This window comes from Neolamprologus multifasciatus, chromosome 7 (assembly GCF_963576455.1).
Source record: "Neolamprologus multifasciatus chromosome 7, fNeoMul1.2, whole genome shotgun sequence".
Classification (NCBI taxonomy): domain Eukaryota; kingdom Metazoa; phylum Chordata; class Actinopteri; order Cichliformes; family Cichlidae; genus Neolamprologus; species Neolamprologus multifasciatus.
The window spans coordinates 45,726,215-45,751,059 of NC_140445.1; the positions used below are offsets into that span (position 1 = coordinate 45,726,215).

The window sequence follows — 24,845 nt, forward strand, 5'->3', positions numbered from 1 at the left end:
TATTATAGAGCCTTGTACTAAAACTTTGCGAGATAACGCAAGCTACCGCTAAGCGGCGACAGACGGCACTTATCGCCGTGTATCAATATGAGTTTATGCTGTAGAAGAGTACTGCAACCGAAGATGGTTTATTTCCGGAAAGTTCATTACTTCTCCATAAAATCAGAGGCGGATTCATCGTACAATTGAGAGGAAATAAGTCCATGGAAAAAAAGACAGAGTGAGGACTCTCTATCAAAGAATTTCCAGTAGTTAGCTAAACGTCACGATCTGCTTCTGGTCCTCAATGACAGACACTTGACTTTAAGCTAGTAAGAATGAGCTTTAGACTGTGGACATTTACTTATTTGTGACGGGAACAATTAACAACAGCGTGTTTTATGGCTAATCAGTAGCATCCTGTGAATGGATAGCGGCTGTGGATGTGTGAATTATTCATATACAGTGCATCTGTACAATATGTGCAGTCTGCCATACATTTGTAATATGAAAAGTACTTTGACAGTGCTGCATGCACAGCGTCCCGGTGTTGTATTGAGTTTTTAAACATGTTCAACTAAATGGCAGTGGTGCTAATTTTAGTAGACAGCTATAGTTTTATTTAAGAAGAAAAGGGGAAGCTTATTTTTAGCACCAGATTGAAAAGGAGAGCTGAAAATGTATTGTTTATCTATACTAATTTCTATCTCTTCTTATATTGTGTGCTGTTTTTGACCTGTGTTTTGAACCTGGTCACTTATCTTTTCCTCCAGGTTGAGTCGGATCAGTTTGTGAAGATGCCAGCTGGGGTGTCTTGGGCTCGGTACATCCGGATGTTAGGAGCCAGTGTTTTGGCCATGTTTGCAGGAGCACAGGCTGTCCATCAATACTACCTGCCTGATCTGGTGAGGGACAAATTTAAGCCTTAGGTATCAACAAAAGTAAACAAAGGCCAAAACTGGAAGCTTCTATTTGCCAAATCGACCCAGGATTGTACTATACTGTCTAGAATGGGAAAACATTGTCAAACATTGGCCTGGTCGAACAAAGACTTCAGTCTATCCTATGCAGAGACCTTCATCAAGGATGCCAAGATTTAAGTTTTCTGGTCACCAGAAAAGTGAAGCCAAAATTCCGGGAGTTGTTTTCTTTGGTCCTGAAATCCCTGAACTGGTGCATGACAATGAGTTCAAAAAGAAAGTGAGTAAGCAGCATTTGTGCAGGCTAACAGAGTTTTTTACATTCTCATCTCTCCTTTTTATCTGGACATCTTGATGATGTCAGCAATGAACACGGGAAATGATTTTGTAGAAATATTAAAGAAAACCAATAGCAGTGAAAATTTAATCTGAGCATAAACTGCTTGTTCTTGCAGAGAGAGACGGGTGTGCGGTCCAATCGTATAAGCAAGTGCCTTAGACCTTTTTGGAGCACACCGACTTCTTTTTATTTGGAATTTAATTAAAAGAAATTAACAGAAATAATCTTTAAAACAATTTTGGTGGGACATTCTTTAAATTCCAGACGTTTTATTATTATATTACACTGATATTGAAAAGTTTCAGAATGTCAGTGACGTGTATCTCAGAAATCTGATCAGTAAGCTTATATCGGATCGATAAAGGTCTGACGTTCTGAAGTTCTAAGTAGCAAACAAAAAATATTTTTTGTAGAGCAGTGTTATGGCCAGTTTTACAGCCTCCTTACTGACAAAGACATTACCATTGGCCCACCATACTATATGAAAGTACATCTTTATTGTTTCCTTTGATTTCAGACTGCAGCCTTTCTTTGTATTGATGTTGCCTTATTGTGGGAAAAAAAGATAATGTTGAAATAGCACTTATTTTTAAATACATCTCAGTATGCTCATCTACAGTGGTTTATTAAATGTGAATATTTTTAAAATGTATTTAAACATGTTCAAAATGAAGTGGAACAATTTGGCAGCAATCTAGTTTTAGTGGTCCAGCCCACATAAGATCATATTTGTCTTTTATGCGGTCCACAAACCAAAATGAGTTTGGCACCAGTGATGTAGTGTTGCTGTGTACAGTCGAATATGTTTTTGTGTAGCTGACGTTTACATGCGCTATAGTGATGCCGCACTGTGGTTGTATTTCCAATTCAATTCAATTTTATTTATACAGCGCCAAATCACAACAGTTGCCTCAAGGCGCTTTATATTGTACAGTAGATCGTACAATAATAGATACAGAGAAAAACCCAACAATCACATGACCCCCTATGAGCAAGCACTTTGGCGACAGTGGGAAGGAAAAACTCCCTTTTAACAGGAAGAAACCTCTGGCAGAACCAGGCTCAGGGAGGGGCGGCCGTCTGCTGTGACCGGTTGGGGTGAGAGAAGTTTGTGTTTACTACCTGTTGTGGTGGTCACTCAAAATCTATAAACTCAGCCATTCTGCTGAGCATCACATCAAAAATGGCATCACTGCCAACCCAGACACCTCAAGCTGCTGTCACTGTTTTTCAGTTGGAAATATGTTGATGTCCGATTCTTTGGTTAGAGTTGACATATTATGCAGGGAAATTGTGGTTGGAATTTGTGAGCAGTGTAATTACAGATGCATCCAATCAGCGAGCTTTCACCTATCAGGCTGAGTTAAACGTGCTTGCTGTTCTCTTTCAGAGTATACCAGATTACCCACCAAAGCCTGGTGAGCTTCGAACGGAGCTGCAGGGCTACAAAGTCAGAGAAGAAGCCTTAAAGAAGGTTAAATCTGAACAAGATACCGGCTGATGTGGATCTACATCCTCTGTATGACAGACACTGAAAGAAGCAGATAGCACTAGCCCCACTATGTCATGTGTGGGATGTCTGCACATAAATATTTTCTGTGTTTTCTTCTAATGGGACAAACAGGAGAAGAATAAAGTACCATACCATTGGCTATCAGGGATCTTAAGGATCTTATCCGGATTATCTCCCCCCTGCTGTTATTGCATTTCTCCTTCATTCTTGAATGTGTTTGCATTGTTGAAGTGCAAAATACTCTGAGGTTTTAATCATGAAAACATATAACGGGAGTTGGAGTCATGAAAGAGTTTATGGCCTCCACCATGGAGATAAAAATATGTTTTAAATTAAAAAAAGACATCAAACAAGAATTTTGGCAGCACTTTGTGGTACATGACAGTGATTTAAACTGAAATGCATACAATTTCCTTTTTTTGGAACAAAAAAATTTAATAGATATTTTTTTGGGCGGGGGAGTTGTTCCACTCATTGGATGACAACATGAGACTTATGATTTTTAATGTTGACTGTAATTGGCTAGGGAGGGGGATATTAAGTCTTCTTAGTATAGTGTGGCATGCAATGCATTAATTTGATCACATTTTTTGTTGTATTCAAGCTTGAAGTGCTTTTCATCAAAATAGCTTTTGACAGTTCTTTTTTTTAAAGATCACAAGTCTAAACTTCTACATGTTGGCAGGCGTAAGGTTTAAGTTAAGGTTAAATAACAATGGAAATAATGCCTTTGAAGTGATAAGTGCTACAGAGAAATGTAAAAGTAGAGTGTCAAATTATTTTTTACGAAGAGTACATGAGTAAAGTAATAAGACCCCAACACTGATTGTTTGAGGGAGCTCCTGTCTATCAATACAAACTGACATTATAACTGAGAAAGTTACACATAAGCCAAGATGGTGTTATAATTTCCAGAGGAGAACGTTTTTTAAAAAACTTTAATTTGGGCCTAGCGTTTACACATTTATTAATCGTGTTCAGTTGATAGTTATATAAATGCTGTTTAAATGGCTTTACCATGCAAGTATTGTAGATAATGCTTCAGGCAGCATATTTGATGGGAAGACTGGCTTCCCATCAAATATTATTGCCGTGCTCCTCTTCTGACCAGTTAATAAGCAAGTAAGGTTTATTTATGTAGCACTTTCCAAGAACAAACTTCACAATAAAGTACTTTACAAAGTGGTAAAAACCTGGTGGTCACAACAAAAGCACAGTCACCAGTACTTACATTGCTCAGCAGTGTTGGATAAGAATATGGCTAAGACAGAAAGAATGTAACTTAGTACGTTTACTCAAGTACTTTACTGAAAAACAGTACTTCATTTACGTATTTCTGTGTTGTGCTACGTTCTGCCTCTGCTCCGCTATATGGATGCAGATGTCGTGCTTTGTACTCCATGCCGTACATTTTTAAATTGTAGATTCGATAGTTTATAGACAGATCATTTCTTCCCTGTTCATGGTTTCGGTGTGCCAACCCAGTGAAAACATCTTGGACACAGCCCTGACCCCGACCTGCGTATCATAGCAACAGGTTCAAACAAAAGGGGAAAAGATGGCGGCGCGGAGGGAAGAAGACGCAGCTGTTTATCTGGAGAAACACAAACTCATCGAGCTTATGGACAACCTGACTAGCATGCTCTTCTTTTACAGACCCGGTTAGAGCTTATTTGGTCTTTTCTTATACAAACACTGCATCCGGTTGTGCTAAAAACAGAAAACTACTGCAAAAGCTGGAAAGTTACCTCGTATGTACTTACTGGGAAACTAAAGGACTAAAACACCTTTTTGTTTACCCAGAACAGTTTTTGAGCAGGGGATTATAATGAACTGAAATCCAGCTGTAAAATATCGGAGATATATTTACATATTTAGCCTTTGTTGCACTACAGACTTATTTTGTGCCAGATAAAATATTCATTGGTTAACTTCTCTTTCTCTTGAGAGAAATGTCTGTTTTGTGTTACTCTAACATGTTACTAACATTTTGCTTTTAATTGTCATCACCATATGTCCACCATGATTGTTTTGTTTTACATTGTTTCTTGTGTATTTTTCAGAGAAACCCAGAGAGTTTCTTATTGAAAAACTGGAGCAGCTAAAGCTGTCTCAACAGAGTGGTGTGATTGGGCCAAATCTGTTCGATGACTCTAACCTGGATGTAGTCTTTAGGATTATGGACCCTGATAATAAACAATACATCACTTTTGTCCAGTACAAACAAGGTGAGTGCTGAACTACAGGGACAGGAAGAGACACCTTAAATACTTGGGATGGAGCTGAATGAGACGTAAAATGAAGGAATCAACAATGAAGCACTGTTGCTTTACAACCTAAAGATACTGGGTTCAAATCTAGTCTGAGGCCTTTCTGTGACGAGTTTGAACGTCCTCCCCTTATTGTTTCTCTTCACAGACCTCAAAATTATGTAGCAAATATATTCATTCTTTATATAGCAAAATGTTATTGTAATAATAATAACCATTCATCCCCACAGCTTTGACAATGATGGGCATAAAAGACATCAATGAATGTCCCGATGGTGTAAATGAAGATCGGATATCCCATGAGACGTTCAAAACAGAAGCGTGAGTAGAGCTTAGCAGTGGCACAAACACAGTGTTTACCAGAATTTTAATACTCAGCGTTTTGCGAGGGCGATTGTTAACTTATTTTTCTGTTACAGGACACAAGGTCTGGAGAGGTGCTCAGCAACTTATGTACAGCTGTGAAGTGTTGAAGCTACTGCCCAGCCCAGCTTTGGACTGTTTAGTTTGAAATGTTAAAATGTGTATCTTTATCTACCAATAAATTCAAACCAAAAAAGGCACAGCATTAATGGTTTGTTTTTGCATTTGTTTGTAGTCAATACAGCCTGTTGAAATGACCTCTGTCTGTCATTATCCACATCTATGTTCATGTTTAACATTATATTCACGATTGTTAGTACTTCTGCTAGCACTAGAACCGCAGTAAAACACTATTTGTGGAATAACGACTGTATTTATTGCAGTTTGACTGCTTTCCCTTTATCCATCGTGGTTGTCTTGAACGCGCACCGGTAGAAGGCGTGGTCAGGAAGTGACATGTCCGCGTCCTTATACGGAGGACCCTCGCCTTTCTCCGGTGACTTGTAGGTTAAATTAGTTTATCTTTTTCGTCTCAAAGTTTCGTCAGATTTTGCTGGGACAGCGCCCTGCGGAGCTCAGCATGGGTACCGTCCATGCCAGGGTAAGCAAAACTCCGCTAAACGTGCGAGCTGGGACTTTGACCTCCGTGTCTGTGTTTAAGTGAGTTATCTGACAGAGCGGCTGCTGGAGTGAGAGGCCCTCTGCACTGTAATTGAACACGATACAAACAAGGCTCAGGCATTCAGCTCACTGTACAGAAACTGGATTAATTCAGGCCACAAGTTGTAGTTTTTTATTAACCACGGTAAAATGCTAAGAAGCTATTCCAACTGTGTGTTTTAGACTCATAGCATGCTAGTGGTGTCTTTTCTTTTGCTGCAGTTTGAAAGGCTTTGGTGTGCTTAATGAACTTAAGTGAGGGTTGTTTTTTTTCCACTGCTGTACTTATTATGTTTATGTATTTATCTAATACAGGGCTGTGGGTATGGGTTTATTAATAAATGGGTCATATGTGAATAGGATAACGAAGTGTCTCAGTTTGTGTGGGACTGCACAACAAAATTGTATCCCTTGTCACCCACATATTCAGGCAGTGTCTCACATGTTTTATCGATGATACCATATCTCTAAAACTGAGACTTCTTGTCAGCATTGGTAATGTGCCCCACACAAACATGCTGTTGTAAATTCTTTGCATTAACTATTTAAACTACTTATATCCAGTTTGGTTGTAAGTAGTTTAAATAGTTGTTTTGATTTTTTTCATCTGAATTTTGGAAATGATGGAGAACGTAAGTAAATTATTGTAACTCCCGTTATGAAACCTTAACCTTTTAGAAGTATTTCCACAGACCTGACCTCAATGTCCCCAACAGTATATAGAGCCCCAAGCCTGAATCACCCTGTAAAAATAAAATAGATTCTATGCACATATTCACATATATGCACAATTAATTTCACAGTCCTTTTTGTTTGTTCAGTAAAACACTGTGAGGTAATTATATATCCAATTATCCAATATATCCATTTTACTATGTCCTGCAGAGCCTAGACCCTCTGCCCATGCATGGGCCAGAGTTAGGAGTTCAAGCTGACGACATTGATGCTCCGGAGATGGACCAAGAGCCGAAACAAGAAGTTCTTGAAAATAAAGATGTAAGATTTATTCTTTGCCAGATTGTAAATGGGACGTACTCTGATTACCACTGTCACATTGCAATACCTATCTTTACACTATAATTACACTCTGCTTTATAACTCTTAAAAAAGGTGTTTTCTTGACAATATCGTTGTTTTAATATTATTTAGTATTATTTATATATATTTTACAATTAGCCAATGTATCTAAATAATAACATTTATGTAAATACAAATATATAAATAAATGTATATTTTTTTCTCTTTGAGATCTTTACCATTTTTTTGTGCTTCTGTCTTCTCTGTTTTTCAGGTTGTGGTTCAACAAGTGCATATAGACGGGCTTGGAAGAACCAAAGAGGACCTGCTGACTTATGAAATCTCAGATGTTTTCCAGGCAAAGAACTTGATTGATGTAGGTACATATTAATATGTGTGAAATAATTGTTTCCTGTTCAGCTTATGGTTGTGAGTAGTTGTAACACATGGTTCAAACTGTTGTGCAGGTTATGCGAAAGTCCCATGAAGCGCGACAGAAGCTTCTGCGTCTCGGGATCTTCAGAAAAGTTGAAGTTGTTATCGACACCTCACGAGGTACTGGCAGTCACTGTGTGGTCTTCAAAAATGACTTTGTTATGATTACATATCAGACATATTACAATTAAGTCTTTATCTCAAACGTATAAGAAGAAATGAAAGAAAGCCAACCTATTCACGTGATGAAAAATGTTGACCATGTCCTGCTTAAAAAGACATAGGAGGAAGCAAATGCTTGTTCATTCATACCTCTATTTAACTCATCATATTTCTTTTTGTTATAGAGTGTAATATATACATGCACACAAGCTTTAAATGTTAATAGTTATGACACTAAATTTTGACCATTGCAATCAAAATGTAGAGTTTAAGTATTTAACACCCTGTCTCATCTAAATACTTCTTTGTAAGTGTTTTTAATATATTCTTTTAACTGATTAACACACAGATTTTGTGCATCTGTTCAAATTCTTCTCCATACTATTCCACAGATTTACTCCATAGACAGCTATTCACATGCTCTTCCTTGTTGTCGACACATAAATCTAAAAGTTCTGACTGTCCAATTGCAGGCTTATTCATGTGAGATATAGTGGCAAGAAAAAGTAACTGAACCTTTTTGAAATGTTGTATTTATGAATACAGTTGTCTTAAAATATGGCCAGCCAATTTTCTGAGTCACAGTAATGTATAAACACAAGTTAGTTTTGACTAATAGCCGACAATTGATCTTATTGTTCATACTGAATACATTATTCAAACTCACTTTTAGGTCATGGGCCATATACATGCCAATTTGCTCTCAAGTGGGCTGGAGAAATAAAACCAATGCATAATAACTACATAATTACAATGTTTTTCCTTCAGTTTTCACCTTTCTGTAAATGCAAAATAAGTTTATTCTTAGGACAGATAATCTCATCATATTTAAAGAAAAGTTAAAGACAGCTTAGTCCCCAAAATCTGTGCATTAGAGCTCTGTTTTTGCATGTTCATTTTCTGCTGTTACTAGATATACACACGAATTTACAGATCATATTGGAAAAGGCACAACTAACTTGTATGGAACTAGAAATACTTTTAATTCTACATACATTTTCATGTTTGTGTAGTAACAAACATGAAAACAGTGTTTTACCACCCTGCCACTTTCACAGTTTACATCCAGTGGCCCAAAGTTGACCTTGTCGCTTGTCTGGATTCAGAATATGAATACCAAGACTACTGACATTTAAAGTGGAAACTAGAGTTAGCAAACCTTTAGTTCATGAAGTGAAACAACATTGATCCCAGGTTCAGGTCTCTAGATTCAGCTAAAGGTTTAAATGAGTTATAGGAGCTGGTTAATGTGCCAATTAGGGATGGGTACCGGTGTCCGGTGCCATGATGGCACCGGTTCTGACATAAACGGTAGTAACCAGACCGAAAAGCAGCGCACATTTCGGTGCTTTATTTCGGTGCTTTTTTTTCCTGAGATGTCATACACTTTGAATTCTAGCCAATCATTTTACGTTTCCGAGGATAGTAGGCGGGCCCAGGTACGTACGTACTTTTAGAGCAGAGCTACAGATTAAAAATGCCCAAGACGAAGCGGTCAAAAGTCTGGCTGTACTTCGCAGCAAAATATGCAAACTCAGCAGCTGCAACAAGTGCTTTAAGATGATACTGTGATACTGTCAAAGGAGGTAACACCTCAAATCCGATGAAACACCTGGCGACGCATAGCGGGGTTTTTTTAAAAGCAGAAAAATGCGCCGTATTTGATAGCTTGCTGCGAGACCTCACACCGAGCGCATCTACTGCGGGTGTGGTGGTGACGGATGATGATGGCAGCGGCAGCCGTTCTTCTCTGCGTGAGTAGCTTCATGATGTTCGTGTGTAATTTACGTTGAGTAGGCTAACCATGTTATTACATTAATACATGGTGAACTAGCAAACACTGTCGTAGTTACATGCAGCTGTCTTCTTGTTTGATGGCAGATACTCCCTTCACCCTGGCCAAAAAGGCTAAAATGACCAAAGAAAAAGTGTAAAACAGTTAAACATGAGAGGTTTTTGGACAACGTTTGTTTTTGTTTAAGCACTGCTTCCAGCCAAGAATGATATCATATTTGCCCCATAGCTGCAGAAAAGGCTAACATTGTTATCTTTTTACAAAAAAACAGCTGAACATGAGAGGTTTTTGGACCAATTTTGTGTTCTCCATTCTTTAAGCACCGGTTTGAGCACCGTTTAAGCACCGGCACCGTTTCAAAAGTACCAGTTTAGCACCGGTATCGGATAAAACCTAAACGATACCCATCCCTAGTGCCAATGCGTGTCTCTACCATATGCAGGTTACCATGTTGACACACAACAGAAAAAGCTGTTTAAAAAAATTGTTGCACTTCTGCAGTTTGCTCACACACACTCCACATCAGTTTATACAAGTTTATAAACAAACCCGGGTAACTGGAAATAACTCTACTACTTCCTGGTACTGCATTGATGTATTTGCTTCTGAGTAAATATATAGCAGTTACATATTTTGATTTTTTTTTCTCTTCAGGGGAGGATGCTCTTCCTAATGGCCTTGATGTGACCTTTGAGGTCACAGAGCTGAGACGTATGACAGGCAGCTACAACACAATGGTTGGAAACAATGAAGGCAGTATGGTTAGTGCCAAAAAGAGCTTATGTCATCTTCCACTCTCTGAAAGTAATGCAGTGTTGTACATTTTTCTCTGTGTGTGTTTATGCAGCTGTTTAGTTCAGTGTATTTTGAATATTATAAATATTAGGGAAATGCTGATCAGTTTCTTGATTCTCCTTCATTTCAGGTACTAGGCTTAAAATTACCCAATGTATTGGGTCGGGCAGAAAAACTGACATTCCAGTTCTCCTATGGTACCAAAGAGACATCATACGGTCTGTCTTTCTTCAAACCCCAACCAGGAAACTTTGAACGCAAGTAAGACATGAAAATGATGTGCACATAGGCATTACCTGTATTGAGTCACCCAATATCAATGTAGAAACAAGTTAAACAGTAGAATTTACATTTTTTCAGTCTAGAAAATTAAATATTTTAAAATGTATTAAATCATAATGTTATACGTGTTTCTCTACTTGCTGTAAGTACCCTCACTATGCTGTTGTTGACATTGAGGATTAAGTAGGTAAATGTTTGAGCACTCTTTGCCGTAACTTTCAGTGGGTGTATTTTGTAATTGCAAAGCATTATTGTACTGATGTTTTCCTCTTTTCATATCATTTTCAGTATCACTTTGAATGTCTACAAAGTCACAGGTCAGTTTCCATGGAGTTCACTGCGGGAGACGGATCGAGGCATATCTGCAGAACTGAGCGTAAATACCTGCCTATTTCTGTTTTGTATAACTAAACCTATTTAAACTGGAACATTTTTGAACATGGTTTTGATGAATTAACACATTTGAGTAATATTTTAAATTAGATGAGTTTAAGAAAAATACCAGAAAGTATAAGAATGTTTTAAGAGCTATAAAGTTCATTTCTGAGTTGCAATATTGCTCCAAAGACATAGTTTGGACTTTTCTTGCATAATCTAAAATAAATATATATATGGATAATATGTTGTCTCTAGCATTTCATAGGCCTTTATTTAATCATTATTCTTTATTACTTGTAAGGAAACTGCTATATTATAAATGTAGACATATATAAAAAATAGTGCTGTCAAAATTAACGCGTTAACGTAGATTAAGCTGCCATCACGATTAACACGATAAAAAAAATTTTAACGCTATTAATGCATCTGGAGTATGGAGTGCAGAATGACTCAAAATCCCTGAAATATTTCTGTCCACACATTTCTAGCAGTTTGTCCAAGTAGTTACGTTCGCACACGCGCAAATGGGCAGTAGATCTGGTAGTGACGGGCAGCTGAACCAATCACATTGTGCAAGAAGGAATTTTCTTTTCACCGAAGCACTTGCAGCTTAAAATATCACATTGACGCGAAGCATACAGTAGTCGGGGATGCTGCTAGGACTTTGGCTAACACGTCATCCAGCTTGCGACAAACCACTCACGGAGCATCGGGGGCTCAGTAAGTCTACCTCGGACATATTGACTGACACAATTGCCAAGTGGATTACAACAAACTGCAGACCTGTAAATGTTGTTGAGAACACGCGCTTTGGTTCCTCATTTCAAGGACTTGAAGTGCCTCCCCAAGTGTTACACAGAGAGAGAGTGGATAAATGTTTTTTTTTAATATGAATGTTCAAGATGTTCAGTAAACATATTAAGTGCATATATTTCAAACACATTGTTTGTGTTTATTCTCCATTGACTTCATTATATTGCATAAATGTCTGTTACAAGCTTAAATATAAAGTTGAAAAAGTGTAATTACAGCTATCAATCAAGTAATTGCGATTAATCACGATTAATTACAGAAAATTGTGAGATTAATTAGTTAATTTTTTAATCTATTGACAGCACTAATAAAAAATGAATGTAGCTTCTGGAAACTCTGGAAAGTCAAGCTAATTCTAAAGAGCCATAAACCTGATCACCAGTAGCAGGCGCCTCCTCTGCTTGCCAAAAGAAGTTTGATTGTGTAGAAGTGGAAAAAGGGCCATTTAGCTCACTCGGTAAACAATTTCCTGATAAATTCAAAGGCTCAGTCACATGTTTGAAGTCTTTATTTTAAACAACAAAACTTTCATTTTGTAAATTACAGCCCCTATTAACTGCTTTAGGGTGTGTCTCAGTCATCGCGTGATCGACAGTCGTTACCGTTTCAGACGTCGTTGTTCTTTTGTTTCTCAATCAGATCCACCCATCGTTCATTTCATCCAGTTCCTAAACAATCAGGAATCAACACTAAAAATGCTTTCACAATGGGTTTTCATTAATCAATCACTGATATCAAATTGGCCATCTTTTATGTATAGACTGTGGTTATACAGAATTGAATTCTATACAAACAACAGTTATTAAATGACATCCGATTATCAATACCCATAGTTTCCTGTGTGGAAGACCAGCCAAACTCTGAAGTGGGAAGGAGTATGGAGAGAGCTTGGCTGTCTGGCCCGCACTGCCTCTTTTCCTATACGGGAGGAGAGTGGCCATTCTCTGAAGTCCTCACTCTCGGTATTTGTCTGTTTGTTTTTTGTTTTTAAATTAAAATTTATTTGTTTTACAGTGAGGTTACAGTGAAGTTAAATGCTTATTTTGAAAAGTGGAAAAAGCCTGAATTTTCTCAAAGGCTCCGTGGAAATAAACCTGCAAATATGATGTTTTGAATTGCAGCATGCTATGGTGATTGACACCAGAAACTCCTCCATCCTTCCCAGGAAGGGTGGTCTGTTGAAGATCCATCAGGTTTGTTGTTCACCACTAAATTAGATCAATTTTAAATGCTATGTAGAAAGTTAGTGACTATTATCATACACAAGTTTGACATTTTGTTTGGTGGTTGTGTAGGAACTTGCTGGTTACACTGGGGGAGATGCCAGTTTCTTAAAGGAAGACTTTGAGATTCAGCTCAACAAAACACTCTTCTGGGATTCAGTGAGATTTTTCATTTTACATTTCAGTCAGTTGCCACAAAATCTTCCCTAAAATTAGCTTGTTAAAAAGGCTGTTATGCTGATTAGATAGCTTTACTAGCCAATTCATTGACTATATATGGTTAATGATTATTGATGTGCAATAATAAAGTAATGAAAAAATGGCCTGTTAACAGCTGGCCTCTTTTTGCTGATTCAGCTTGACTAAACACTGAATTTTTCCCTCAGGTCCTTTCTGCCTCATTGTGGGGTGGTTTGCTTCTACCCATTGGTGATAAGCCGACAAGTATAGCAGACAGGTAAAAACTCACAGCACACTGGCATTACTAACCAGAGGTTTGATGGTCCTAGAGCTTTGTAAATTAGGCTGTTGAAAGCGATGTTGCTGTCGAACATCTATAATGGTTAGCATTTAAATCTTTAAAAGACCACTTTTTATAATGGGAAACTTGGGCGGTGTCTGTAGTTACAAATAGGATATTTTTCTACTAATTCAAAGCAGATTTATCTGCCTCCCTTAATGACTGTCTGACTCTGGTGTGGCTCAAAAATTTAAACAGTCTAGTCTTATCCCTAAAACCATCCATCAATCGTTTTCTTCCACTTATCCAGTTCAGGGTTGCGGGTGGGCTGGAGCCTGTTCCAATTGCTGTTGCAAAAGACATATAAAGTTCAGTTTAATTTAAATTTGTTGTGTGTTTTGTACTTTGTTGATATACTAGGTTCTATCTTGGCGGCCCCACCAGTATCAGGGGTTTCAGTATGTACAGTATGGGCCCACAGAGTGAAGGTGAGGCATTACCTCAGATAAGCTGCTTGGTAACCAGAATGAAGTTTGATGATTAATTGAAAGGTTATGTACTGGCTTTACTGGTATGGCAGGTGACTACCTGGGGGGAGAAGCCTACTGGGCTGGAGGACTCCACCTCTACACCCCTCTACCCTTCAGACCAGGCATGGGAGGCTTTGGTGACCTCTTCCGCACCCACTTCTTCCTCAATGCCGGGAACCTTTGTAACCTCAACTATGGTGAGCTTTTAAAACAGATGAGCACATGCTAGGGCTTGGTCAGACCTTGAGATTTGTGACTGAACTTGTGAATTCAGTTTGACTCACTTTGAACTTGGTTAATGTGCAATAACACTATGTATAATTTTTCTTCTGACAACGTAGTGTTTTATTCTATTGTATATAGTATCTTATTCTTATTATCCTATCCTATTCCATTGTTTTTCTTAATTTTTGCTACTGTAACTTTGCACTGCCCACTTTCTGCAACAAATTTCCCATGTGTGGGACTAATAAAGGTTTATCTTATCTTATCTCTCTCTTATACTTATTTTTACCAAGAACGGATTAGGATTTTATGTTGTTAGGACAAGTATTGCTCAGATTATGAATACATGCATTTGCCTATATGGTTGGGTTCATATGTACATTTTTGGTCAGGTGAGGGGCCACAAGCACATTTGAAGAAACTGGCTGAATGTATACGTTGGTCATATGGACTGGGCATTGTGCTGCGCTTGGGGAACATTGCCAGGCTTGAGCTGAATTACTGCATTCCCATGGGAGTCCAAAGTGGAGACAGGTAATGCTAATTTTATCTGCTAGTCTAAGCTAAGCTGATTGGGACTTATTTACAGTTTCTTTAAAGAAATATTAGGCCAATAGAATCACTGTAAATAGATGATGAATGATGAATTTTAGTCTGAAACGAACAACACATTCTAACTGACCGCAATCAAATTAAGTATAGTGGTGGTTTCTTTAACGTCACTAATTAATTTACTGTACATTACAGGTCTGTTTAAATGTGACACTAAAGAACTTATTACTCTAAGTTTGGCAAGTATGAAACAGTGTCAGAACATTGCTATGGGAAAATTAAGAAATGGATTACTTAAAAAAAATTCTGTTTTACATTGCAGTTGTAATGATGTGCAACAGAAATAAGCTAATAATTGTCTTTCAATTACATTTCAATGACTCTTTATTGTCTTTGCAGGATATGTGACGGGGTCCAGTTTGGAGCAGGAATCAGATTCTTATGAAACTGCATTTCTTTCCTGCCAGATAATTGCTTGTACAGAATTGTTGCAACCAGTTTAGTTCAATAAAACTATTTGCACTGACTTTCTGTTGTGATCTGTGTTTTCTTATCATTACATTAGTGAGAGCTAAAACAACTGGTCAACAGACCTGACCTTGAGTATGCCACAAAACTAGCTACGGATGGACAAAGAAAGCTCTATGAATCTAGGTCTTTATTTCCAAAGACTAAATTAAGACCTGTAACTTTGCCATGTGGGAATATACAAATACATGCTACAAACCGATGGGCATTCAGCCTTAAATCACTGCCTCCTTCCTTTTGTGCAACTAGAACTTTTGTGTGGCTGATTAGAAATATATTTTTTAAAAGAAACATAAACGTGTTTACACTGCCTATACAAGCAGTGTAAAACAAAAAATATGTATATATAAGGGGCATTATACCAATAAAAATAGTATAACTTTACCCGTACTTGTTAGTTAATGTATTATCTGTTTACGCTTAGTTTAGGGCCACAGACCACAACTTCTTGACATGAGTAGTTTAACTGCGCATCGATTTGGCGCACACTCGTGTCACGTGCCTGCTGACGCTATGCGATTGGCCAAACCCGCGCATGCGCTGCACTCGGTATTCCGTAGCTTTTTTAGCCAGCACGCCAGAGAGTAGCGCGAAGAAGACAGGCAGTAGGGGGTATTCATTCACGGGCTTCTCGAAATTTCATCTTTCCGTCCCGTTTCCTGACAAGGTAGCTGTCCACATTACGGCGTTGTTTGTTTCGCAGTAGTCCGGCGCGGAGCAAAAGCAACCTGCGACGGGTTTTACTTTGTGGATTTTTCAGAGGTCTTATCTGTGAGTAGCAGTCACTTGAAATCACGCTGATGGCGGTCACAATTGAGGATCTCTATCGTAGCTACGGGATCCTTGCTGATGCCAAGGACAACCTCAGTCAGGTAAATAAACATCACCTTGTACGTTTTAAACTGAACATATTCATGTTGCCTTGCAGCAGTGTATTCTTTTACTTTCAACGTTGATAACTTTTCTGGTTTACATAACATTTGTTTGTGTGTGCTAAGCTAACCGTAGCTAGTTATAGTAATGACCGGGCTAATGTTAATAGCTTCGCCGTGGCGATCCATAAGCCAAACCAAGTTTACTACTACAATCATTATTTTCAAGATTAAGTTTTAAACTTGTCCACTCGCAAAACACTTTTTTCACTTAGGCCACAAATAAGAAGCGGCGATAGTTTTATTCAAATTTCACCGCGATCTATCTCTTTTAGGATGTTATCCGTTATACGTGGACATTTTGGTCATATACAGCAACCACGATAAACCTCAGGTTTTAGAAATTAACAAAAGCTAAATGAAAGCGTTATTAAACATTTTGACAAAAAATACGTTGGATATTTCTGGGGTGCATATGTTCATTGTGACTGTGAGCTAGATTTCTTACAAAGTGATTTCATTGTAATAACTATTCATATAATAAGCTGCAATAATTACCGAACGTGAGGTAAACTTAAAAAATAAGCAAACCCATTTTGCAAATAAACTGAAAACTACAAAACTGTAATCACTTTTTGTGATATTTTTTTTTCTTCCAGACCATCATTAGATTGACTTTTGAAAATCAGTTAACCGATTTTTGTTGGTAGAACAACAAAGAAAGTGACATAAAATTGTTACTAACTAGTATTCTGTGCTCCTTCAACATGTATGCCATTTTTATTTCTTTATTTCTTACCTTTAATTTTTCTCGAATCCCCATGTCCCCAGAGTTTAACTCTATCTATACTTAACCTTGGGGTATATTTATTGTCCCAAGTAACGACTTTGATGTGCCATCATTCTGCAGCACAAAGATGCCTACCAGGTAATAGTGGATGGTGTGAAGGGTGGCCCCAAGGAGAAGCGTCTGGCAGCACAGTTTATTCCCAAGTTCTTCAGCAGCTTTCCTGAACTTGCAGATGCAGCTATTAATGCCCAACTAGATCTCTGTGAAGATGAGGATGTTTCGGTGAGTATTAACTAACATATGTAGCCATGAATCTAAATACCTCCAACAGTAGCTGCAAGTTTTGATTTGTCTGTTTCCAGATTGATATTGGGGCTCTTTCAGTTCCTGATATTAATATTTATTTTTCTGTGTACTTTTCATTGACCAGATCCGACGTCAGGCCATCAAAGAGCTCCCGCGCTTTGCAACTGGTGACAACATCCCCAGAGTTGCAGATATTCTCACTCAGCTTCTTCAGACAGGTAACAATTATTCAGATTTCACAAAGCTACTCAGACCCCACCAGTATTGTTTATCTCTGCTAGTGTTTATTGATGTTTTTGTGCTTTCAGATGATACGGCTGAGTTTAACCAAGTGAATGCAGCACTTATTTCTATCTTCAAAATGGATGCCAGGGGTGAGTTTCTCTTTCCCCTGGGGGAAAACTGAAATGCAGCTAGGCCTGTTTTAATTATTAAAATGGACGTTGTTCACCCTGCCAGCTTTTTTCTGCTTATAACCCTGGGATATTGGGATTTAAAAAACATTTTTTTTTAATTTCTTTCTTTCTTTTTTGTCATTTAGGAACCCTTGGGGGACTCTTCTCTCAGATCCTGCAGGGAGAGGATATAGTGCGAGAAAGGGCCATCAAGTTTCTGTCAACTAAACTGAAGACCCTGCCAGAGGATGTCATGACAAAGGAGGTGGAGGAGTACGTCTTTGCAGAAACAAAGAAGGTTTGTAGATAGTGTAGAACTGATTAACGAGTGCTCGTTTAGGTGTAAGTTTCTCTGTGCCTGAATGTAACAAGGGTAATTTACATGAGAAGACACATGGCTGTCCAGACTAGGGGTGTGTATAGAGTGCTGATTGTTTTGGGTGTGCCTGATGATCTTGTCTTTGTTTTGTTAATTACAGGGATTATTAATTAATCCCTCAACCCTTGTTTAATCCATTTAAGTGCAGTTGTTTTGGGTATGACCTTAAAAAGCAGAGGTGAGTCTCTCTCACTTGCCTATTGGCTACTTTCATCGAAACTGACCCATCCTTAGTGGTCCTTCGTAGAGAAGGGCGAGTAAACACGTAAACAAGCAGCTGTTTTTTGTTTTTTTTGTTTTTTTAATGTGCATTAACGTTATATAAAAATTTAACAGTGCAAATGCAAATTCCTTGCTGACAAAACTTAAAAAGAAGTTATACACACGCAATACAGTAATATTATCTTGAAGCACAGTACGTATCACTCCGCAAGGCTTCTGCCTACGATAGCCGTAATGCTCCGACAATCCATCAAGCGGTGCGGTTTCTTTGCTTAGCAAAGTCGTACTAAAACATTTGACAGATTTTCGAGCGCCGTGTACGACATAAAATCATTTCGAGGTTAGTAAACACAACCAGAATACATAAGGCACACGGGATTATAAGGGGCGCTGTCGATTTTCAGAAAAATCAAAGGTTTGAATTTAAGTGTCGTGTATTTTCCAAAAAACACGGTAATAACGATGGCCCGCTAGCATGCTCTACCAAAAATAGTGCTTTGTCGTGTATCTGACAAACAAAAGCAAACCCAGTTCCAAACCACTGAAGTTGAACCATTTTTACAAGCCAATTCTGGTTCATCCGTTTCATTCAACAATCCGCTTTCGCCCTTCTCATTCTCCGTCGCCACCATGCTTTTTCCGCCATGTGCGTATGGAAACAAAGGCACCGTGCATGCGTGTTTTACCCATATTCTATCGCAATATTTCATTTTCTTATCATTGCCCAACATTATACCGGTATTACAGTGAACGGTATAGCTGTCCAGTAGGTATTGGACCATACATTTAGCATTGCAAAAAAATCTTTGTTGACCAAATTTTGGTTGGCTGTAGGAACAAAAATTGACAAGTTGCAACAAGTCACAAATGAACATTTTTGCATAACAAGACAAGAACACATTCTGAGCAATTGTTTCTCCTCTCTGCAGGTGATGGAGGATGTGACAGGAGAGGAGTTTGTGCTGTTGATGCGTGTAGTGTCGGGTCTACGGGTACTGCAGACTGTAAATGGGAGGCAGCAGCTGGTGGAGCTGGTGGTGGAGCAAGCTTTCCTGGAGCAGGCCCTCAACCCAGCTGACCCTGACACTGTGGACCGCCTGCTGCAGTGCACACGCCAGGCCCTACCACTGTTCTCTGTAAGTACAACTTATGCACTTTAAAGCAGAGGTGTTGAAATCAAATCATCTCGTATAAGAAGCTTTTGTTTTACTGGTCTATTCAATTAAAATGTTCTTTTACTTTGAGTTATGTTACTTTATATAATTAGTCATGTTTTTTTTTTTTTTTTTTTTTTTTTTTTTTTTGTTTCTTGTAGAAAAATGTCCATTCCACACGTTTTGTAACCTACTTCTGTGAACACGTCCTGCCAAACCTCAGCGCCCTGACAAGTCCTGTGGCTGAGTTGGACATTCAGTTGGAAGTGAGTACCTTTATCTGTAAATGAGTGATTCTGAAGTGAGTTTAAAATGTAATACTGGTTAGTGTATCACGCTCACTCTTATGTAGTTGTATGTGGATGTTGTGAAATTAGTTTAATATTAATACAGTTGTTTATTGTCAGTATTTATAACTTGTAAGAGGAAATCAACCTGCTGGGTGTCCCTCTCTGTGATCTCTAAAGATGACAGAGCACCTATCAAGCGCAAATTGATATCACTATGTTGAGTACAACAAATTTCCTCAACCACATTCAGATCACACCCTCTCAAACTTTTTTGGTGGAAAACCTGTAATTCTAACCCCAAAATTCTGCTGGTCAGCAGCGGTGCACACAAAGTATAGTTTTCTAGGTTGGATTTATTCAGCTCAGCCCAGCAATGACTGGCATGACAAATATGGTGACTGGTGTGAGGTCAAGATTCATAACTTTTGACATTTGGTGAGTGGTTGTAGTAGTAAACAAAGGCAGCATGACAGCCACCTGTTAGGGGTGTTAGCCAAATGCATGTTGCTAATGGGTCATTAGTCTGCACCATGTAACAATGCTTCTCATTAGCGATGCATATTACACTGAGATCTGCTAAGCTCTCTCTATCTCTGTCTCTGTGTAGGTGCTAAAGCTGTTGGCTGAGATGAGTCCGTTCTGTGGAGATATGGAAAAGCTGGAGGCCAACCTCAACATGCTGTTTACCAAGCTGCTGGTAAGAAAGACTTGTCCTGTTTTACTTGGACTGAATAAGGAATACATGGAAATGAACCAGAATCATCCAAGTCCACCAGTAGTTTCTCTCAGATTCTGAAACGTTGTTCTTATTTTTTTATTTTTTATTTTTTTGTTTTATGTTAACATTTATGCAGGATGGTCAGTCAGTTTTTGCTCTTTCCTTTTCCATAATTACATTGTTCCATATCCTCCTGATAATCAGCCTATTCAGTTATGTCCTCTGGACATTTGCTTTTGGTCTGTATCTTTTGACTCATTTGAGCTACCCTGCTTAGTCCTGATGTACTAAATAGAGGACATCCTGGGCTTTCCATTGATATTGCATGTGTTTGGGTGGCCTCTTTAAGCTCCAAAGAGGAAGGAAATCACAAAAAAGTGGGAAAATTATTATTTTTTTCTCCTTGGTTCTCTGTTTTAGTGATGTCACGATTCCAAAAATGTAGTCGTCTGTACCAATATCAATAGAATTCAACCATTCTCAATACCCAGTTTAATATAAAAAAGGAATGATCTTCCCATGTACTTAAATAACAATAAAAATAAACTCCTTTTATTAAAAAGTTGTCTGAAAACACTGACATGCTGGCAAATCATTTGTTTGAAATGTTAGTGTTAGATTTTGTTCACTGAAATGTTTGGATGTTTGCCAAACTAATGTTGCATTCCCATTATGTTAGCATGTGTCATAATTTCCACCACTGCTTCATGTTTGAATCAATACAGTGTTTGCTTTTTTCCTAAAATTCTCATTTATCTTAGACTGAGTAACATTTCTGAATTTCACCACTGTATAAATCTCAGCTGCAACAATGGATACATACATATGCATCATTAGTTGTTGTTTTAACAGATGTTTCCAGTGTCTGAATGGGGAACAGTCTAATATTGTATTCATTTATTTCAAGTCACCATGAAAGTTTGAGCTTTCTCAGACAAATGCTGCGCTAATCCAAATAATATTTTCATTATTTTTCATACTTTTTTTTTTTGTTTATTTAGGAGTTTATGCCGCTGCCTCCAGAAGAAGTGGAGAATGGTGAGAATTCGGCAAGCGAGGAACCCAAACTACAGTTCAGCTATGTAGAGTGTCTCCTGTACAGCTTCCACCAGCTGGGCAAGAAGCTGCCAGACTTCCTTCTTGACAAAGTGGATGCTGAGCGCCTTAAAGACTTCAAGATCAGGTGAGGAATCAACTCAGTTTGTTGATAAAATCAAATGGTTTACACAAAGTGTGAATTTTAGCAAGACTGTTGTGTTTGACATAGATCATCAGCACACTTTTGACTAAATTAATAGAGTCACTATTAATTTAAATGTACTTTCTGTTTAACAGGTTACAATATTTTGCCAGAGGCCTGCAAGTTTACATCAGACAGCTGCGAGTTGCACTGCAAGGAAAGACGGGAGATGCTCTAAAGACAGAAGAGGTAACATCTGTCAGCTGACATGTAATTGTTTAATATACTAGGAACTAGTTAACTAAGCAATCAATGACAGATCAGAAAAGGGTAATTTTGTTCTTTCAACAGCCCTGCTGTAAAGTATCATTGACTAAGTTGTGTTTATGTAATCAGAACAAGATCAAAGTGGTGGCCCTCAAGATCACAAACAACATCAACGTCCTCATCAAGGTAAGGCGTGAGCCTGTCTAATTTAATAAACCACACTAGGTTGCTTATATCTTGTGGTCAGTTAATAAACCAGATGAATAAAATGTAATTTGCTGATTGCTGTGTTCTGTCTTCTAATTGGTTGGGTTTGGTTTCTTTTTTTTTTTCTCCATTGCAGGATCTCTTCCACAACCCTCCATCATACAAGAGCACAGTCACTCTGTCCTGGAAACCTGTACAGAAGGCAGAGGCTGTAGCGTAAGTTGGCTCCTCCTTCTTGTTAATGTTACTTCTAGTCAGAGATGTTAGAAATACTTGTAATGTAGCAGTGAGGCTTGATGTGTGGAATCTGAATTGGAGCTTCATTTACCTTTTCTTCTTGTTTTTAGGCCTAAGCGTCCATCAACTGAGGAGATGGGATCAGGAGGCAGCACAAAAAAACAGATCTCTCCTCAGTCCCGGAGGGATGCACGACAGATCTACAATCCTCCCAGTGGCAAGTACAGCGCCTCCATTGGAAACTTTAACTATGGTGAGTGTTTGGTGGCACTTTGGGGTTTTTACACTGTTGTGTCACATGTTGACATTATTTATTTTATGTCAGACAACTATAGTAGAGGAAACAAATAGTTTCCTTTCTGTATCTGGAATCTACAGTATACCTTTGGATAACTGCCCATATCTTCACTTCATGGTTGATTACACTAACTTGACTTTGGGTTAATCTTGGAACCCTTAACTTGAGTGGAATTCACATGTGGGTCATTTTGTGGACATCTTTGGCTAGTGAAGAATTACTAGTATGCAACTTACCCAGACACTCCTCCAAAACAAAACTGTGTGTAGCCCCATGATATTGATTGTACACTACCACTCGGAGAAAGTATACAGTTAAAAGATGTACTGCATCTGAACTTCATGTAGCCAAAGACTGCTCAATGACAGTGCTTAGTACTGCTCTGACTACAGTCTAATGTAAGCCAGAACATTTCCACCACCAAATATCCTGCCCTTTGTCTACAGATACCTACACTACTGTAAAAATAAGTTCATAGTACATTGACACATAAATATCAGTTTACGTATCAATGTTGGGCAACAGGATCTCATTTAGGTAAAAGGATGGCTTACTGGAGAAAAACTGCACATTTTAAATGTGTTTGTGACACATAACTCCCCATCAGATCATTGCCACACTCATATTAAGACATTTTTACAATGTGATTGAAGTCCAATATGACACTAACCTGCTTGTTTTCGACATTTTTCACTCTAGAGCAGCGTGGTGGCTTCAGAGGAGGCCGAGGAAGAGGTTTCGGAGGCAGAGGCAACAGGAGCCGAGGCCGGATCTACTGAGGCGGACACACAAACGCAGAGTACATATTGCTCATAGAACTGCATCACATCAGGATTTTTTTCCAACACCACCACGGACTATTTTTCATCTACTTAACTTTTATTTTTTTTTACTTTCACTTGTACGGAGGATTTGTATTTGCTTTGTTTTGGGAGGGGAGGGGAATTCTGCCTTCAGAACATCAGAAAACAGACTTTTCTACTTGCCACTTCAGCATTTACTTCCTGTATTCTTCTCATGTGTGGTCATAAAAAAAATGTAAATGTGTTTTTTGCCCCTCGAGTTTTAAACATTATTCTGTGTATTTTTGTGGAACAAAAGACTGCCAAGTTGTAACCGATAAATATTTTTGTCAGATTGTAGTAGAAAAAGATGATGATCCCCTTGTTTTGCAACATGTTAATGAATGCTTTTTGTTTCTACCGTTTTATTTAATCTTGGTTTTCTTTTTTTATTTGAGTTTAATTTCAATTGGCTGATTGTGCTACTTTGTATGAATCAATGAAGTAGTTTCATTGGATTTTTATGATAAACTTGTATGGAAGTATGAACTATAAGGTTTTGTTGTATTTGTTGTCAGATTGCAAATTTGGTATCGCATCAGGATAACACAAAACACCTCCACCCTAAATCTTCAGATTTTTATCAGAGCACAACTTGAATCAAAGTTTGAAACCTTTTCCAAGCTTGTTGAATTCTCCTCCTTCCATTCTTTCTGCCCCCCCACATTTTCACTCACAAACCTGTTCATCCCATTTGGCATTTCTACCCTCCTGTCTTTCCTTTTCCCTTTTTCTGTTTGCTCTCACGTAAATCTGTACCAAACCAGAGTGAAGACGGGATAAATTTAGCCCACGATTTCTGGCATCTACAAATAGAATACACACGAGTGCCTTCTCCCCTGTCGATATGACTGCATCAGTCTTCCCCTCCCCAATCTGGATAGTGTGTGTGTGTGTGTCTCAGAGCTTTGAAGAAGAAAAGGGTAGAATTTGGCTCTCAGTAATAGAAAGGAATATAAATAGTTGCTGCCTTGTTTAAACACAGACTATTTAAACACCCAGGTGGTGGAGGATGTGCTTCTTTTAGGCACATTGAGACATGCATTTTTAGCTTTATATTTTTAGTCTCATGATCAATTACAGTAACTTTGGTTTACAGTTCAACATAATAACATATAAGCCTTTACTGGTGCTTGATATAGCCCCAGTTCATCTGCGTGTTTGTCCTTGAAGCCCAGAGTTGTAATTTGGCTTTTGCCTAAATACTTCACCTTATAATGTGGAACTGTGGTCACCATTGATATGACTGCCTTTCCTGCACAACCTGTACTTGTGATAAGATTAAGGAATATTATTCCTTGAATATAATTGAAACTGGTGTTTTAGTACATGTTATTTTTTAACACACATTTAACCATCTCCCTCTAGTCAGTTGTTTGGATTCACAGCTCAGTGACTGAATTTTTGAGGATAAAGGGTTTTGTACGTTGTTTTACTTGTAATTGAAG

The 24,845-nt window shown here is 38.2% G+C and overlaps 4 protein-coding genes across 7 annotated transcripts; all 4 read left to right on the forward strand.

The window, feature by feature from the left end:
* Positions 1 to 116: 116 nt before the first annotated feature.
* uqcc6 (ubiquinol-cytochrome c reductase complex assembly factor 6) lies at positions 117 to 3,108 on the forward strand. Of its 2 annotated transcripts, none has more exons than XM_085168961.1 (3): positions 117 to 373; positions 759 to 884; positions 2,630 to 3,108. In XM_085168961.1, the coding sequence occupies exons 2-3, from the start codon at positions 777 to 779 to the stop codon at positions 2,738 to 2,740; spliced, it is 219 nt and encodes a 72-aa protein (XP_085025087.1). In that variant the 5' UTR covers positions 117 to 373; positions 759 to 776; the 3' UTR covers positions 2,741 to 3,108. The 2 variants fall into 2 exon arrangements, with proteins under 2 accessions (XP_085025087.1, XP_085025088.1); XM_085168962.1 differs by having other exon boundaries at positions 231 to 311; positions 753 to 884.
* A 110-nt stretch (positions 3,109 to 3,218) lies between these two features.
* On the forward strand, positions 3,219 to 5,518 carry efcab10 (EF-hand calcium binding domain 10). The gene is made up of 4 exons (XM_085168960.1): positions 3,219 to 4,413; positions 4,816 to 4,980; positions 5,253 to 5,343; positions 5,442 to 5,518. Exons 1-4 carry the CDS (start codon positions 4,311 to 4,313, stop codon positions 5,485 to 5,487), a joined length of 405 nt encoding a protein of 134 aa, XP_085025086.1. The 5' UTR covers positions 3,219 to 4,310; the 3' UTR covers positions 5,488 to 5,518.
* A 136-nt stretch (positions 5,519 to 5,654) lies between these two features.
* Positions 5,655 to 15,241, forward strand: samm50 (SAMM50 sorting and assembly machinery component). 3 transcript variants are annotated; one of them, XM_085168948.1, is made up of 15 exons: positions 5,655 to 5,986; positions 6,931 to 7,041; positions 7,337 to 7,438; positions 7,530 to 7,617; positions 10,109 to 10,215; positions 10,380 to 10,510; positions 10,820 to 10,907; positions 12,556 to 12,684; positions 12,844 to 12,915; positions 13,018 to 13,104; positions 13,332 to 13,402; positions 13,826 to 13,893; positions 13,986 to 14,132; positions 14,553 to 14,694; positions 15,112 to 15,241. In XM_085168948.1, the coding sequence occupies exons 1-15, from the start codon at positions 5,966 to 5,968 to the stop codon at positions 15,155 to 15,157; spliced, it is 1,410 nt and encodes a 469-aa protein (XP_085025074.1). In that variant the 5' UTR covers positions 5,655 to 5,965; the 3' UTR covers positions 15,158 to 15,241. The 3 variants fall into 3 exon arrangements, with proteins under 3 accessions (XP_085025074.1, XP_085025073.1, XP_085025076.1); XM_085168947.1 differs by having other exon boundaries at positions 13,826 to 13,892; positions 13,976 to 14,132; XM_085168950.1 differs by lacking the exon at positions 5,655 to 5,986 and adding an exon at positions 5,997 to 6,677 and having other exon boundaries at positions 13,826 to 13,892; positions 13,976 to 14,132.
* Positions 15,242 to 15,714: 473 nt separating this feature from the next.
* Positions 15,715 to 23,886, forward strand: api5 (apoptosis inhibitor 5). Its single transcript, XM_085168942.1, has 14 exons — positions 15,715 to 16,112; positions 17,023 to 17,184; positions 17,333 to 17,426; positions 17,517 to 17,582; positions 17,750 to 17,901; positions 19,134 to 19,340; positions 19,520 to 19,624; positions 20,256 to 20,345; positions 21,368 to 21,549; positions 21,702 to 21,795; positions 21,943 to 21,999; positions 22,157 to 22,236; positions 22,368 to 22,510; positions 23,255 to 23,886. Exons 1-14 carry the CDS (start codon positions 16,041 to 16,043, stop codon positions 23,332 to 23,334), a joined length of 1,584 nt encoding a protein of 527 aa, XP_085025068.1. The 5' UTR covers positions 15,715 to 16,040; the 3' UTR covers positions 23,335 to 23,886.
* The last annotated feature ends 959 nt before the right edge of the window (positions 23,887 to 24,845 follow it).

What these genes read in the sequence shown, in the direction of transcription:
- uqcc6 (XM_085168961.1), top strand. Translation starts at nt 777, where the DNA reads ATGCCAGCTGGGGTGTCTTGGGCTCGGTACATCCGGATGTTAGGAGCC. An exon ending in AATACTACCTGCCTGATCTG is followed by an intron (nt 885 to 2,629) that starts GTGAGGGACAAA and finishes GTTCTCTTTCAG; the next exon opens with AGTATACCAGATTACCCACC.
- efcab10 (XM_085168960.1), top strand. Translation starts at nt 4,311, where the DNA reads ATGGCGGCGCGGAGGGAAGAAGACGCAGCTGTTTATCTGGAGAAACAC. An exon ending in GCTCTTCTTTTACAGACCCG is followed by an intron (nt 4,414 to 4,815) that starts GTTAGAGCTTAT and finishes TGTATTTTTCAG; the next exon opens with AGAAACCCAGAGAGTTTCTT. An exon ending in GAGACGTTCAAAACAGAAGC is followed by an intron (nt 5,344 to 5,441) that starts GTGAGTAGAGCT and finishes TTTCTGTTACAG; the next exon opens with GACACAAGGTCTGGAGAGGT.
- samm50 (XM_085168947.1), top strand. Translation starts at nt 5,966, where the DNA reads ATGGGTACCGTCCATGCCAGG. An exon ending in GCATATCTGCAGAACTGAGC is followed by an intron (nt 10,908 to 12,555) that starts GTAAATACCTGC and finishes CAATACCCATAG; the next exon opens with TTTCCTGTGTGGAAGACCAG. An exon ending in CTCTGAAGTCCTCACTCTCG is followed by an intron (nt 12,685 to 12,843) that starts GTATTTGTCTGT and finishes TTTGAATTGCAG; the next exon opens with CATGCTATGGTGATTGACAC.
- api5 (XM_085168942.1), top strand. Translation starts at nt 16,041, where the DNA reads ATGGCGGTCACAATTGAGGATCTCTATCGTAGCTACGGGATCCTTGCT. An exon ending in CACTCAGCTTCTTCAGACAG is followed by an intron (nt 17,427 to 17,516) that starts GTAACAATTATT and finishes TTGTGCTTTCAG; the next exon opens with ATGATACGGCTGAGTTTAAC. An exon ending in AGTTGGACATTCAGTTGGAA is followed by an intron (nt 19,625 to 20,255) that starts GTGAGTACCTTT and finishes GTCTCTGTGTAG; the next exon opens with GTGCTAAAGCTGTTGGCTGA.